The sequence below is a fragment of the Ochotona princeps genome, chromosome 16, assembly GCF_030435755.1.
Source record: "Ochotona princeps isolate mOchPri1 chromosome 16, mOchPri1.hap1, whole genome shotgun sequence".
Lineage (NCBI taxonomy): Eukaryota > Metazoa > Chordata > Mammalia > Lagomorpha > Ochotonidae > Ochotona > Ochotona princeps.
The window spans coordinates 10349312-10366578 of NC_080847.1; the positions used below are offsets into that span (position 1 = coordinate 10349312).

General features: G+C 43.2%; 1 protein-coding gene across 2 annotated transcripts in view; it reads right to left on the bottom strand.

Moving 5' to 3' along the window:
- HYDIN (HYDIN axonemal central pair apparatus protein) overlaps nt 1-17267 on the bottom strand; it is a 312592-nt gene that overhangs the window by 175174 nt on the left and 120151 nt on the right. For both annotated transcript variants that reach the window (XM_058674096.1, XM_058674095.1), the window contains exons 11-12: nt 10960-11078; nt 4269-4492 (exon numbers count right to left, since the gene is read on the bottom strand). In XM_058674096.1, coding sequence (XP_058530079.1) covers nt 4269-4492; nt 10960-11078 — 343 coding nt within the window. The remainder of the gene's footprint in view (nt 1-4268; nt 4493-10959; nt 11079-17267) is intronic.

Consider the following 17267-nt stretch of genomic DNA (forward strand, 5'->3'; position numbering starts at 1 on the left):
ACATTTCATACCTATAGTAAGTTAATGGTTGTAGATCTGCCTTTTACTTATTTCAAGCTAGAACATCTCTCCAAGATCATGAGGGCTTACCCTGAGTGAAATGAATCAACATTTAAAGATCCTTTCAGGTTACCTGGTCCAGTACTCTCTTGTTTAAACATGAGGGAAGTATCTTATTTAATGAATAAATGTCTCTTTATAAAAGATAAGATATGAGCCCAGCGCAGTCGCTCAGTGGCTAAAGTCTCACTTTGAAACACCAGGATCCCATATGAGCGCTGGTTCATGTCCCAGCAGTCCCCTTACCATCCAACTCCCTGCTTGTGGCCTGGGAAGGCTGTGAGGATGGCCCAAAGCCTTGGCACCCATGTGGGAGACCCGGAGAGAAGCTTCTGGCTCCTGGCTTCGGATTGGCTCAGCTCTGGCTGTTGTGGCCACTTGGGGAGTGAATCAACAGATAGAAGATCGTCCTCTCTGTCTCTCCTCCTCTCTGTATATCTGACTTTCCAATACAAATAAATTTTTTTAAAAAATAATAATTTTCCCTGGTTTTAGAAATTGTTCGTTGTTTGAATCACCAGGACATTTTTGGATATATAAAACAGAGCCTTAAATGAACTGAAATGATAGAGGACACCAAGCTAATCCACTTCTCTTGGAAAACAGTGATTGGTGTGGGGATAAAGCCCCCGTAAACACTCCTTCTGCAGTCAGGTTTTCTTTTCCTTTGAAAAGACCCAGGAATTAACAACATTCCCTCAAACTGCCTGCCCCTGAATGGGAATGTGGGCAAATGGGACTGTCCAGAAGACAGAATGAGAGCCTTAACTTCCACAGGGAATTGGAGTTGTAGCTAGCCAAGTCCACTTGTTAATAGGTTCCTGGGAGATAGTCAAATTCACAAGAGAAAACGCATACACACATTAACCTATTCCGACAAATAATAAAGATATACAGATACACAGAGAAACACACACACGCATACACAGAGGTTTCAAAAATTCACCCAGGGAATGACAATATTATTTAATATTAAAGGCTCCCAGAAATATTTTTAAATGACAGCTTCATTGATATATTATTTACATGCCATGAAATTAATCAATTTCAGGTGCATAAATCAATGGTTTTTGTCTTTTCACAGATACATACAAACATTACCACATCACTACAATCAATTTTAGGACATTTTTACCATCCCAAAGGAAATTCCATGGCCTTTGATTATTGCTCTCCTTCCTGTATCCCCTAGCCCTGAGCAACCTCTAGCGAACCTCTCATCTACAGAGATATGCCGACTCCAGACATTTCATGGCAGTAGAATGTGGAGTTTGGTTTTTGGTGATTGGTTTCTTCCACTTGCCATGTCTGCAAGGTTCATCCACTGAATCATTTTGTAGCATGCATCAGTGCTTCATGCTTTTTTTTTTTCATTCTACTATTGGATGTACAACATTTTGCTTACCTGACTATACGGGTGTAGGGTCCCAAGGCTTTAGGACGTCCTCTACTGTTTTTCCAGGACACAAGCAGGGAGCTGGGATGGAAGTGCAACAGCCAGGACACAAATCGGTGCTCATATGGGTACTTGGAGGTAGATGACTAGCAAATTGAGCCATTGTGCCAGGCGCCTACATTTTCATTTTGCACCAACATTGTATTCTTGGGACAAATTCCACCTGTTCATGGTATATAATCTTTGTGGTACCTTTCTGGATTAGGTTTGCTAGTATTTTGTCAAGTACTTTTGCACCTATGTTCATAAAGGTTCTACAAGATTAATCTCAATGCTTAAGAACAGATCTTCGGGCCCGGCGGCGTGGCCTAGCGGCTAAAGTCCTCGCCTTGAATGCCCCGGGATCCCACATGGGCGCCGATTCTAATCCCTGCAGCTCCACTTCCCATCCAGCTCCCTGCTTGTGACCTGGGAAAGCAGTTGAGGACGGCCCAAAGCTTTGGGACCCTGCATCTGCGTGGGAGACCTGGAAGAGGTTCCTGGTTCCTGGCATCGGATTGGCGCGCAGCAGCCCGTTGCAGCTCACTTGGGGAGTGAATCATCGGATGGAAGATCTTCCTCTCTGTCTCTTCTCCTCTCTGTATATCCGGCTTTCCAATAATAATAATAATAATAATAATAAAAAAAAAAAGAACAGTTCCTCATGGGTTTATCGTTCCCCCGGTGATGAAAAATTGAACGCTGGATGTTCTGAAGGGTATCCATGACTATCAGCAACACCTCATGATGCCAGGAAGCTAAGGGCTCAACTCAAAAGCTTCCAGGATTAGTCTGTCGGAGCTGATGGAAGCATCTCAAAGTAATCGATGATCTGAGGGTAGGAGGCGAAGGCTTCATTTGCAAGCTTGCTCTCCCTGTCTCTCTTGATCACCTCTGTGTCATGAAATGTGAGCCATGTTGCAGGTGGGGAGAGGGTTGAAGTTCATATAAGGTAAAAGTGTACATCCTTCTCCCACCATATGTGTACTTGAAGGATGTCAATCACAGGATGGGATAAAAACAGGACAGCTCCTCCAAGGTCAGTGTTACCCAAACATTTAAAGACCAACCCAATTTTTTTTCTATTGAGGCATACATGAGAACATTATGAAAAACAATTTAAAAGCTTGTAAATATTTCAGATAAAACTTTTTTTTTTTTTTTTTACAAAAAATAAAATAAAATCACAATTGTAGAAGGCTGCCCTGGCTCTGCCACAAGTCTGCCTCCTTGGTTTTTCTGGGTGGTGTTATTGTGACTGGCTACCATGATGAAGCCCCAGACAGGGCTGCCTAACAGGAACTCCTTTCTCTATCTCTCTGGGGCTATTGTGGGTAGGGACTTTTCCCAGAGGGCCTTTCTTTTCAGTTTAGAGATGGTCGTCTTCTCCTGTGTCTTTCCCGGATTCAGAAGCTAATTACGTTGGATTAGATCACTGTAATCTAACTTTCCATTTAAAGCCCTGACTCCAAGAACAGATCTGGAGGTGGTGGGTGTTAGAACTTTGACCTATGCATCTTGAGCAGCACAATTCATCACATAATGGAGGTATTTACGTAAATTTGAGAATAAATGATAACTACCTCTGGGCTGACTTTTCAGATTCAGAATTCCAAGGGATTAACACATTTCCTAGGGCCCTCCGACAGCCATCCGTCTCTTTTCTATGGTAATCTCCAGACCTCAAGGGAGACCTCAGCTTGTCTGTGAAATCCTGTTAGCAGTGACCACAAAAGAGAGACTTCCACAGTAATGAACAACTCGTTGCTGTGGGAATCCGCAGCAATGTGTTCTGAAGATAGGACGTTTCTATCCTGAAGACACAATTCTTCTAACGCACTAGAATTTTTTTTTTAAAGATTTATTATTATTGGAAAGCTGGATATACAGAGAGGAGGAGAGACACAGAGCAAGATCTTCCATCCGATGATTCACTCCCCAAGTGAGCCGCAACGGCCGGTGCTGCGCCAATCCGATGTCAGGAACCAGGAACCTCTTCCAGGTCTCCCACACGGGTGCAGGGTCCCAAAGCTTTGGGCCGTCCTCAACTGCTTTCCCAGGCCACAAGCAGGGAGCTGGATGGGAAGTGGAGCTGCAGGGGTTAGAACCGGCGCCCATGTGGGATCCCGGGGCATTCAAGGCGAGGACTTTAGCCGCTAGGCCACGCCGCCGGGCCCACGCACTAGGAATTAAAGCTATATATGTGTGTGTCTTCCCAAGGGTTGGGAGGACATAAGTTCTTTACAGAACCTGAGGACAAACTTGGCTACACTAATGACTTCCGATGACCACAAGCCCCTGGAGAAGTGCCTCTCTTGGGCTGGGTGACACCGTGAAGGGGACTCTTGTTTGCAAGAAGTATGGCTGAGATCTTTCAAAGATTTTCCTCAAAGTAAAAGCAAAAGATGAAGGTAGAGCAATAAGCAGTCAACAGCCACAGCTTAGGCAAGATGACTTTGTTCAGGTTACTGGAATAACTTACTTTCTAATTACATTCTAAAATGTAAACAGAAAGAAGGAACGGACTCATTCTCTAAATCTTTATTCCAAAATGTTTTAATTTACAGGGAAACTGCATCCTCAAGCAGCATCTGTAACTGTACTACAATAAGTCACCTGTGTTTAGTACAGTAAGTAATTTTGGTGGAAATTCAGCATATCCCATCATGCTGATTTGATTGTAGTAGCCAAGATGGTTACAGGGACATCTAGGACATGGTCTATTCTTCAGGAAAGCAATAGATCTAGACTTTGAGTTACAAATGCACCTTACCTGATGGTCAATTTCACATGCTCAGGTGACCCACCGACATAGACCAGGAACTCCTCTTCAAAGTGCCCCAGGATGGCAGGGCTGAAAGAGATCTGCACGGCTTGGACTCCGCCTGGTACGATGATGCCTTCTTTGGGGCAGAAAACAAAGCAGGCCCCCGAGGCTGACGTTGGAGGGATCAGGTGGAAAAGGGCATCGATACTGCCTTTGTTGTACAGAATCGTCTACACCAAAGGCAAAGATGAGAGGGTTAGTAAGGGAGCCACTGATGGACTTTCACATGAGCACGGGGCTGCAATACTCACAGCAAATGCAGAGAAAGTTATGGGGAATTAGAACACCTTTCAGAGAGATATGAACATTCTGCCCAGGAAGCTTGACAGTCACAGAGTAATTTTATGTTTTTAGCCTCTTCTTCAAAGTGAAGTTAGGGGCTGGCACTGTAGCAAATCGGCGTTAAGCTGCCTCCTGCAATTTCAGCATTCCATAGGTGCATCAATTTATATTCTGGCTAACTTGCGTCTGATCCATCTCCCTGCTGATGTACCAGGGAAAGCAAGGAAGATGGCCTAAGCACTTGGAACCCTGAACTCAGGTGGAAAAATGAGATGAAGCTCCTGGCTCCTAGACATGGCCATTTGGGGAGTTAATCACCAAATGGAAGATCTCTCTCCCTCTTTCCTTAAATATTTCTCTCTCTCTTTCTCTCTCACTCACTCTCTCGTTCTCTATATCTGCCTCTGTCTCTACAATTCTACCAAATAAATAAATACATCTTTGTAAAAATAAAATTACATGAAGTTAGCAGTCTGCACTATGTTCTTGCTATAAAGGTGGGTCACAGTTGCCTGAGATGCTTGCGTCCCAGAGTTCAGAGTGCCTTGTTTCAGTCCTAGCGCCTCTACTCCTGACTGTAGCTTCCTAAGGCACACTCCAGGAGACATCCACAGGGGAGTCCTGCGAGGGGTTCCGGGCTCCTGGAGTCAGCCTTGCCAGGTCCTGGCTGTGGTGGACAGTTGAGGAACTGAACAAGAGGAGCTCTCTAGCTCTCTCTCTCTTGTTCAGTTCTCATCTTTCAAGTAAAAACATAAAAACAGATCTTCTTAAAAAGAGATGGATTAACTGAGCCATATATGAGATATATGTGAGTATGGACGAGCCGTGGCTGGGCTGAAACTCTCAACAGCAGGAACCAGAATGGGTCGAAGAGCGGTGCTGGCCGAAGGACCTGCTGGTATGCGTAAAGCCTGACACCAGGAAGGGGTCGGATGGAGGAATCTGAACAGTTCCTCTGACAGGACACTGACCCTACAAATAAACGCAGGAAGCATGGAGGTAAACAACCCAGAAGAGGCTTTGGAAAGTGACCCACTGGCATACATTTGGCTCGGGTTGGGGGCAGACCAGGCTGAGTCAGTTCACGTCATCCACTGGCAAATCCGAGCGCTGGAACTGTGTGGGGGCCTGGCCAGGTTTGGTTGCGATAAAAAAGCAGTACAAAACACAAAATGCCAAGGCGAAATGGCCTGTGCCGGTAGGGAACGCAGCACCCAACCAGCACACCTCCCACTGGTTTCAGTGAGGGACTAGTGTGTGATGGGCAGAGCCGGGGAGAGCTGCAATACTCATTGGTTCCAATGGAGGTCGGGGCTCAGAATAGAACCAACCCAGGGGTTACAACCACCAGCTGATCGGAGTGATGGACTGTGGCGGGTACTGTGCTTACTAGTAGTGTATTTAGGAGCCTGGACTGGGAATGCCTCAAAGTTTCTTTGGGGATTCCCCTGAACAAAATGGAGGAATCAAAACATTAACCAAGAAAAGATGGAAGATAGAGTAGATCAATCAACCACCTCAGCTATATGTTTGCAGCGGAAAACTGGACAAGGGGAAACTCTAAGATAGACTATGTCAATCAGTGGACTCTGCACCAGCCTCATCATACCTGGACTGTTGCTGATGATATGTTGCAGCTTCTAATTGATAGAGGTGACGCTCTGCTGGCTCTGCCTTCAAACCTGAGAGGGCCTCCCTAAGAGGCCGTTGAACTTGACTGGACAGTGGGATGCCAGACTCTGTATGGTGTGAGCTTGTAATTAGGGAATCCCAACGGAACCTGAGCTGTGGTTATGCATCATGGTGAAGGAATTCACCATGGGGGAAGGGTTTGGGGTGAAGGGGGGAGAATCCCAGTACCTATGAAATTGTGTCATGTAATACAATGTAATTAATGAATAAAAAAAAAGAGATGGATTATAGTCACTTTTACCTATGAAAAGCCTTAAAACAACCTTTCATTTCCTATAAGTTAACTGAGCAGAGGTATTTTAGATGCACAGAAAGATGGAAGTGAAAAACAAAAAGCAAGTCAGACTATAGCACCGGGAAGTCCGGAACCCATGCTTGGCTTGAAGAATGTCAGTGAGGCAGCCCTGAGGATTCAGGATCACAGGGTTCTCTTGCGGTGCTGCTGGTACATCCTAGTGGGGTACACCCATCTTCCACCCCAGTGGTGAATGGCTGCCCTGGACTTCTCACACAAGTAATACTTTCACTACAGAAAAGTTTTGTTGCCTTCTGGGAGTCGTGTGTACATGAAGAGCTCAGGCTTTGCCTGCAGAGTCTGCCACAGTGGGAGTCAGGTTACCACTCCCACTCTGCCCTCCACAACGCCTGCACATGCACTACAGACACACCGTCTTATTCCAGGCCTCCTAAGCCACTGTCTCCATTGCCTGCCAATGGCTGTGTCTCACACCCAGAAGGGAGAACATCATGTCATCTCATTTTATGTACAAACTCCTTTCAATCTAAACTTAAGGCACTGGAGGACAAATAGGATGAGATCACAAAGAAATATGCAGGAGGTTAGTGGGAAAGTGTGAAGCATGCTGGGAGCTGAAAGCTAAGGGAGGAGGCCAAATGTGACAGGAGTATACGCCCGACAGAAGCTTGTATGCATTTAACTTCAGATTAGAGGCCATCCCTGACCTTGAAGGGAGATGGCTGTGGAATTGAAAGGACAAATGTTTAGGGAGTGAGGAAATAGCAATGACTATTTGGGCTTCCTGCTTTTGAGAAGTTTCATAGAGGGAAGTGAGACTGGGGGTTAAAGGAGACTTAATATTATTTGCATTAAATGAGACAGGGCACATTCAGCACCTGGTCCAGGGGAAGCGCCTAGTTATTGCCATCAGAGAAGGGGCAGGATGGCCAGAAGAACAGGGTCTGGGTAAGTTCCCCGGCCTGGGCTGCCTCTGAAGAAGCAAACAGAGGACAAGGCTACAGGGAAGAGAGAGCCAGCTGCCTCCCCAGACAAGGGCAACCATTTCCACCAAGAGAGATGGCTATGGAACATTCAAGAAGACACACAAGTAACCATACTTGCTGTCTGGTTAGCCTTTCAATGTTCATTTTTCATCTCCCTCATTCTAAGTTCTGTGGTAGTAGGGCTTATGCATCACCCCTTGTTCCTTTTAAAGAGGCCAGTGAGAAAAGGGATGATGGCTGGGGACTCTGGAACCAGACTGTCTCGGTTCAGATCCAGCCTTCCATAGGCTTCATTGTGAACCGTGTAACTATGGACAATCTACTCAGATTCTCTGGGCCCCAGAATTTCAATCTGCAAAATGTAATACTATCTTTATGGAATGTCTCACCCAGATTTTCTATATGGGGACAGTCCCCTCTCCCCATTAAAAAAATGTGTGTCATTCTTCCACCTTTGACCAAGGAGCACCCACTTAGGAACACAGAACCCAAGAAAGAATTTGGAGCACGACTATGAGTCCTTATGACTCTTGGTAACACTCTCACCCCTGCAATCTGACTCCTTGAAGAAGAGAACATTCACAACAGAGCTTCACCTTCCAGTTATTCTCCTTGGTAATTACATTGGGGAATAAATGTACACTCTCGGGAGTTCTGGTTTAATTCTTTATATGTCTGCTAAGCTCAGCAATGACTAAGCGCTAGTTACTCAAATTTGTCTCAAGCAGGTACTGTCCCTCTCTCAAGCCTGCCTGCCCGTTCTGTTGCATCGCCCCATCAACACTTCTTTACCTACCCGTGCTCTGCTGTTACAATCTGGGGGGGTAGGATGCGATAGCCCACACCACACTCCTGCTAGATCTGTAAGGAGTAGAGTGGGTGTTCGGTTTTGAATCCTGGTCCTACTCCTTATTTCAGATTCCTAATAACACACAACTTGGGAGGCAGCAGATGAGGCTCAAGTAGCTGTGTCCTGTCAACCACATGGGTGATCCTGGCTGAGTTCTGGGATGTTGGCTTCACCCTTGCCCAGCCGCAGCTGTGTGGGCATTTGAAGACTGAACCGGCAGACAGAAGATCTCTGTCTCTTTCTGTGTCTGTCTCTCTGATTTTGAAATTTTAAAAATTGTAAAAAGTTGTTACAACACTCAGGGAATCTTGCATTTTGCATCAGGTCTAGAAGTGATTTTCTGAAGTGTTGTCTGTAAGGTACAGTCTTTAGGATGCCAGGAAAATGCACACTGGTTAACTTATAACTAGAATAGTGATTTCATATGAACCTTTTCTTACTTTCCCTACGTGACCCTTCTCCCAAATGCAATACAGGACAATGCCGACAGAATATAGCCATGCTACTTTGCATTGCCTGACAAACATGCAGCTGATGTCACATTCCATTAGCTGACTAAGAGTGCAAGGGAGGCTGGGAAATGTGGTCTAGCCATAAGCACAGAAGAGGAAATGGATTTAGGGAATAGAAAAGTTGACTGTGAGAAAAATTAAGCAGCTTGGCAAGGTGGTACAGTTTAAATTGTATGCCTGTGTATAGTCTATCTCATCAGAACATCACAACATTGCTGCCTCCCATCCCTGCCTCTCCACGTAAGCCACAATTACCCTGGTCAAGGGAGGTGAAGGGCACTGTCCTCAAGCCAGATTAGGCTGGGCTGAGCTGAGTTGGCTGCAGGCTGGGTTTGTTCAAGGCCAAAGAGTAGGATGCTGAGAGGTTGAAGGACTGAAATGATTGCAAAGGCCTTCTCTTGCCAGAACAGGACAGCTTTTCTGTTCCCTGAACCTAGTTCCTCTCTTATTGTGCTTATAGCTGGGCCACCTTTTCCAGGCTGCCTTGTAGTCATGGTTGGCTAATGGAATGTGAACAAAAGTATGGTGTTCCACTGCCAACGTCACCTCCTACCAAAATCTCCTGTACGGTCTTCCCTACTCTGGCCCTGATTCAGTGTGACACAGCTGAGATATCAGTTTTACAGCTTTCATGGTAGGAATGGCCACGTCGAGGAAGGATGGAGCCAGGGCTCTGCACCTTCAGCTGGAGGAGAGAGCACCGGCTGACTGGGGCCTGCGCTTTGGACTGATGATGTACACAGCAGAAGAAACCTCCATCACGCTTGAGATAGACTCTTTTTTCCTTTTTGTTATATATTTAGTACTGCCTTGCTTAACAAAACTCCTCTGGGCCTCAGCTTAGGCAGCTGTAAAATGAAAACAGTAACTGTATAAACTCCGCTTGGTATAAACTTCACTTGGTGAGGACCAAGGGAAGAAATGCATTTCAAACCCTCCCACCATGGTGGATTCCTCCACCTTGTTGCATAACCACAGCTCAAGTTCAGTTGAGATTCCCCCATTGCAAGCATACACCAAACATAGAGTCCAGCATCTTATTGTCCAGTCAAGTTCAACGTCTTCTTAGGTATACCCTCTCTGGTCTGAAGACAGAGCTAGGGTTTGGGGAGGGGTGGGAGCACCCAAGTATCTATGTAACTGTGTCACATAATACAATGTAATTAATGAAGTTAAATAATAAAAAAAAAAAAAAAAGAAATGCATTTCAAAGCACCAGCACGGTGCTCAGCACACAGCAAGGGCAACGTCACTGACGCTATCAGCCACCATATGCCTTTATTTACCATTTGTAAAGTAAATACAATGTGGCCTTCCTTTCACAATTCTGTAAAGATTAGAAAACACATGCACACACACGTGTACATAGAATGAGTCACTGCATTTGACACCTATTCGTCACTCATTAAATAATTACTTTTACCATCTTTATAAAACCCAAATATGATCCTTTCTAAAACAAAGTTTCAGTGGTTACAGTTTGACCAGAATATAACAATGTGTCCCAGGTACAAATTAGGAGAGTACATCTTGTACAATTTCTATTTAATTGAATACAATAGGCAGGAGGGGATGCAAGGGGGACTCTTCCAGGAGTCCTCATGATCAATTTTTAAAAAAAAAAAAACAAAAACATAGACTGGGGAAAATTCTAAAGTGTGAAAACAGTTATTCTCATTAGAACATTCTAGAAAATGTAAAATGTTCTCTGTCCTCCAAGCTGTAAGATTTATGCCATCAGATATAAAGTACTAGACAGATGGGAGGATGTATTTATGGCTTTCTCCTTCACAATCCACAACTTAGTTGATAAAACCAACTAAGTTATGGCTTTGACGTGCTTTGGTTTTCTGTAACTTTAGAAGGTGGCTGATGAGAATGGAAAAAGTTACTCCTATCAACACAGATAATGCAGAAGGGGAGGAGACTTAATACTATGGAGTCTGATTGAGGACCAGCAATGGCAACTAATTTTCTATCAAATCAAAACACACACCATACAAATCAAACAAAAATGCCAAGTACTGTTGGCAGTCTCTGTGCAAGGTTGGGGGCTTACCTCATAGCAATGTACAGAGCCAAGGAAAACTTTTCCTACATCCAGCAGTTCAAAGTTGAAGTGCACCTTGGGCCCCATGCCTTCCCCTTTGATTCGGAGAGGCAGACGGATCTCACGGCCTAGAACACAAATTCAGACTTGATCATCCTGAATAGTGTTTTCTTGGTACCAACAGAGAAAAAAAAACCAAGATTATCAAATTTTAACATAATTCTTAACATGATTCTGAGTTTTAAGTAAAGGCAGCTATTTCCCTAAATCAAAGAAGGAAGAGGAGAGCATCATGGTGCTCTGAGGGTGCACGACCCCGACAGACCCTCCTTTGGTGTGGGAAGACTCAAGGCATGAAGGACCCGAGTCTCCAGGCCTTCACCTGACCTCTACTGTGCAGGTCAAGGTCTCTTCCTTTGAGAAGTAATGCAACACACTCATGTGTAGTTCTCTGTTACACTCACAACTAAGATGGACCCGGGGTTTAAACACAGCATATAACATTGAACATTGACTGGTTTTGTCCTCCCTTTCAACAGAAACATCTTTGTTGGATGATACATCATCGTTACCAGACATTATAGGGAACGTGGAGCTTCTGTCCTAATTCTACCACCCAGAGAGAGTGAGTTCACATTCTGGCGCCTATCCTTCTACACTTAATCATATCAAAGACTGTCAATGCAAATGAATGCATATCCTATATAATGTTTTGTAATTTCTTTTTTACCTAACAGAACATTTGGAACACTTTTAACATTATCTTCAGTTAAAGCTACCTTCATCATCCTTATTGGATTCATAGTCAACTTTAGGGGAGGTAAATATTTTAAAATCTTTTATTGGGTATGTGAATGACTTTCAGATTTTTCATTACAGAAACTGAGTATGTATCTGTTCATAATTTCCACACACTTTACTCAGGTATTAAGAAGATATCTCAGTGTTTCTGTTCAGAAATAAGCTGACAATGTTTCTGCTCATTTGAGGCAATGTCTTTTCCAATGATTGGTTTTCTTGTTTTTGACTTTGAGTAGCTTTACTGTGACGTCCCCAAAAGTGGTTACATTTACCCTTCTTGTGCTGCAGCACTTACAGAATACGTCGGTGAATGGCTCTTGTCAGAGTCTGACTTTTATTTTCTCTCATTATTTCTTCAAATATTGCTTCTACGCTTGCGGCCCCTCTCCTTCTCTCCTTGACCCTCATGTTTGTTTTTTGACTTTGTCACTAAACACTTCAGGATTTCCATATATTTTCTTTCGATGTCTCTCTGGCTATACATACCTGGTAATTCTTTGAGTTGTTAGTTTGTTATCTTAACTTTTCAGTTCAAATCTGAGCTTCAGTCTTGGTGAGGGCATCATGGGTCCCATCCTGCAACTTGGGGGAGCAGGGTTACCAGGGCCTCTGCTTCAATTCTTCGTCCTTGACCCTGCTGAATTTCTCAGCCTCTCTGCAGTTTCTGTCCAAAGAGCATTGCCTTTAAGGATAATGTGGCCCAAAATTCTGTTGGCTTTGGGTTTCCTTCCTCTGCTAAATCTTGGCTCCATAATTTTTTACTGGCTAAGGAGGTTTCTCATGCTTTCAAAACAGATTTTAAAAACATTTTCTTTGCTTTTCTAGTTGTCTTTAAAAACAGTTAATCAGTCCCTTTGTAACAGCCTAGTAGCTAAATCCTCGCCTTGTATCAGCTGGGATGCCATATGGGTGCTGGTTCGTGACCTGGATGCTCCATTTCCTATCCAGCTCCCTGATCGTGGTCTGGGAAAGCAGTAGAGGACAGCTCAAAGCTTTGGGGTTCTGTGTGGGAGACCAGGAAGAAGCTCCTGGCTTTGGATCAGCTCAGCTTTGACTGTTGCGGCCACTTGGGGAGTGAGCCAGCAGATGGAAGATCTTTCTCTCTGTCTCTCCTTCTCTCTGTAAATCTGACTTTCCAATAAAAGTTAAATAAATTAAAAAAAAAAAAAAAAAAAAACAGTTGGGCCCAGCCAGCGGTGTGGTCTAGTGGCTAAAGTCTTCACCTTGAACACACCGGGATCCCATATGGGCACCGGTTCTAACCCCGGCCATTGCGGTCACTTGGGGAGTGAATCACTGGACAGAAGATCTTCCTCTCTATCTCTCCTCCTCTCTGTATATTTGACTTTGTAATAATAATAATAATAATAATAATAATAATAAAACAGTTAATCCAGGTTACCCTGACATACTGGAAGTAGAATTCCCAGAAAAGAGAATATGCATTGACATTTTGATAGCTATAGTTACATTACTCCACCCCACCTCAGCCCAAATGGTTATACTAATTATACACAACCATGTACTGAGGGATTCCTTCTGTACAAACACTTCCAGAAATGGGTATATTACAACTTTTGAAACTCTGGCAGTTATATTTCCATCATCAGAATTTCAAATTCTTTAAAGAAAAGGAATATATTTGCTCTATGTAACATTTTGAATATTCAAAATACTTTCAGTACTCTATTAGAGATAATTGTCAATGTTACAGCAAATACACTAGAGTCAACCAAGTGACATTTCTAACTTATTATCTTTATTACAAATCGTTTCTACATTTTATGTTCCATTTCTGCTTTCAGTTGGCTTTTGTATGTTTAATGCATTTACTCTCAATGTAGTCATTTCAAAGATGGGAATACTGTCCCTTTGTCCCCTCTAGTTCTTGTCAACATGGTAATCTTTGGGCAAATCCTGCAGTGTTTTGATTATAAGGAACAGAAGCAACACTCAAGAGAGCTGATTTATTCAAGGGGTTCCCCCACTATCTCTGATCCATGAAAAGTGGGTATCCTGAAGTTCGGGTACTGATGCTAATACTTCAGAGCATAAGAAAAAACTTCACCAGGTCAAAACCTGGTGACCTTGCTCCATTTTCTCAGAGTTTTAATCTGGCAATAATTTGTGCTCCTTGGTTAAGAATGAAGTATTTTGATTAAGATCCAACTTTCAGAATGGCAAGGAAAAAGAACTGCAGATATATCACAGAATTAACTGCAGGACTATTTATAACTGTCAGTCCTATAACTTCTTCCATCTGTTACCTTGACTGCCTTCCTTAAAAAAAAAAAAAAAAAAAAGATGTGTTGTAAAAAACAAAGAAAAAGGAGTGAACCAACATTTCTTTGAAAATTATTAATTGCTTCAGAGGAGTTTGTTTATTTGCTTGTTATGAGCCACTTCCCTCACCCCAGAAAGAATGAGAGGATTCTTTCTGAAGAAACATCCCAGAGCCCGGCATGTTAGTCTTGCAGCTAAAGTTGTCGCCTTGCACACACCGGTATCCTATATGAGCACTGGTTCTAATCCCTGCAGGCCCTGCTTCCCATCCAGCTCCCTGTTTGTGGCCTGGGAAAGGAGTAGAGGACGGCCCAAGATTAGGGACCCTACACCTGCAAGGGAGACCCAGAAGAGACTCCGGCTCCTGACTTCAGATCGGCTCAGCTCTGGCCATTGCAGCCGCTTGGGGTGTGAACCAACGGATGCCTCTCCTCCTCTCTGTATATCTGACTTTCCAATAAGAATTAAAAAAAAACAACACTTAAAAAAATAAACATCTGGGCTTGCATTCCTAAACGGTACACCTAAATCTTAGGATCACATTATAAATACTATCTTCGCATAGGATTTTCTAAGTAGATGTTTTTCCTGCCTTGGCAAAAGACAACAAAAGCAACAAATACAAAGGAATTAATAGGCTGTAAGGACAGATTATTCAGAGAGAAAAATATTAACATATTAAAAATTAGAGCAGTTTCTCCACTATGACTGCAGTGTCCTGGATTCACACACGAAAAGCATCAAGATGCACTACCAAATGCCTTTAATGGCCCTGAAATCCTTTAGTGCAACAGATTACCCTGCCTCAAATACCAGCAAGGTAACTCATGGCCATTCAAAGGCTTGCCTCCTCCTGGGGTCTGAATGTTGGTATCTATTCTCAAAATCCATATGCTCAAATATGTACAATATATATTAATTTTCTTGCTTTTATTTATTTTAAAAGCAGGGAGAGCAGGGAAGAAGAAGAGAGCGATTGGGGGAGAGAGGGAGGGAGACACAGAGAAGCCCCTATTTGGTGGATCATTTCCTCAAATGCTCATACCAGCTGGGGCTGGAGCAGGCAGAGAGCAGGAGACCAGAACTCAATATAGGCCTCCCACATTGGCGACAGATATCCAAGTACTAGAGCCATCACCTGCTATCCCAGGCGTACATCAGCAGAAAGCTGGCTCAAAAGTGGAGCAGGTATCTGAATTCAGGCACTGGGAGATGAGATGCAGGCACCTCCACCACTGCCCAAAAGGCTGAATCCCAGATGCAGTAATCTTCATCTCCAAGGTGCTGTTATTAGCAAGTGGGGCCTCTGGCAGGTGATCAGATAAAACAGGCAGGACCCTCATGAACAATCCCTTATAAAAAAAAAGCCCAAGAAATCTCAATTGTCCCTCCCACCACTTGAGGACACGGTGAGAAGTTTCTATGAAAAGTTGGTTCTCGCCAAACGCTAGGCCCACTGCCACTTTCATCTTTGGCTTTCCTCCCTCCAGGACTATGAGCAACAATTTCCTGCGAGGAATAACCCAGCATGTGATGGTGTTTCCTGAAGCCTGAAGACACTAAGATGTGACTCAGGCTGTCTTAGAAGTTAGTGTTATGCTTTAGTTACGTTCCTGCACCATAAGGCAGGGACATTTGAAAAAAGGCACTGCAGGTCTTGCTCCTTGTAGTGCAAGATGGCCCAAGTATTTGGACCTCTGCACCCAAGCGGGAGACCAGGAGCAAGCTCTGGCTTCAATCTGCTTATACTCAGCTGTTGAAATCACCTGGAGGTGAGCCAGTGGATGGAAGATCATTCTCTCTTGCTGTCTGTATTCTGCCTTTCAAATACATTTAAATAAATAAATCTCTCTATTTCTATTTCTTTTTTTTTTAAAGTTAAGACAACTGGATATCCACACAGGATTTATGGCTGACTGCATGATGGCCCCAAAGGTAACTGTTTTTATACCCTAATACTTTTTTTTTTTAATTTGGAAAGTCAGATATACAGAGAGAAAGAGAGACAGAGAGGAAGATCTTCCATCCACTGATTCACTTCCCAAGTGGACTCAATGACTGGAGCTGAGCTGATCTAAAGCCAGGAGCCAGGAGCTTCTTCTGGGTGTCCCACATGGGTGTAGGGTCTCAAGGCTTTGGGCTGTCTTCTACCGCTATCTCAGGCCACAGCAGGGAGCTGGATGGAAAGTGGAGCAGCCAGGACATGAACCAGTGCCTATATAGGATCCCAGCAGATGCAAGATGGAGCATTTAGTCACTAAGCTATCGTACAGGCCCTTATACCCTAATTCTTAAACCTGTGAATACTATTATCTATGGTAAATGGTTAAAATTACTTCATATGTCAAAAGATGAGGCTAAGAAGTTTGAGATGTGGAGAGTAATCCTGTGCTAACTTAAAAGTTACCTTGAATACCATGCATGCAGTAACAGTAACCCTCTGATTTTACTAATTTCCTAAGTTCTTTTGATTATTTTGGGTTCTTCGTATTCCATGTAAAGTTTAGAATCAGCTTTTAAATCTTAAGAAAAATGCAGCTGAATTTATTTTCATTACATTAAATAATTGAATGGGAGGGCAAAATCACATTTTAACAATATGAATTTACTGACCTATGAACAAGGCAAGGTTTTCCATTTGTTCAGGTCCATAATTTTTCTCCTAATGTCTCACTATCTGCAACATATGGGTCTTGAACACCTCTTGTCAAATTTACCTCCAAATATTTCCTATTTCTGAATGTTACTTTAAGTGATTTACCTTTGTAGATTTAATCTCACATTGTTCATTGTTAGGATATAGAAATGCAATCCATTTTCCTCTGTGTAGACATTGTGCACTGAAACCTTGTTACATGTTCTTTTTAGACTGCATCTAAAATAAATAATCTCTAGTATCATCTCCATCTATTTTCATTCAATAAAACACAGATAAAACTTAAGAATCTACACTTTAGATCAGCAACTACAGTGATTCTGGTAACGATTCTCTAAGGACAACATTGTGAGAAACAAATGAAAATCGTTAACTACTTTAACTTCTGCCAGTGCGCCAGACTCAGTCCCTCCTTCAACTCTAAATACAAAAAGATAAAATATGGTTGATCAAAAATATGAAAAAAATATGACTGCTCCAAACACAGAAACAAGCAAAAAGGAACTTGGCATAATCATAAACCAGCGAGATGTTCTTAGGTCCAGAGGTTTGTAAAGTATATACTGGTGTTACAGTC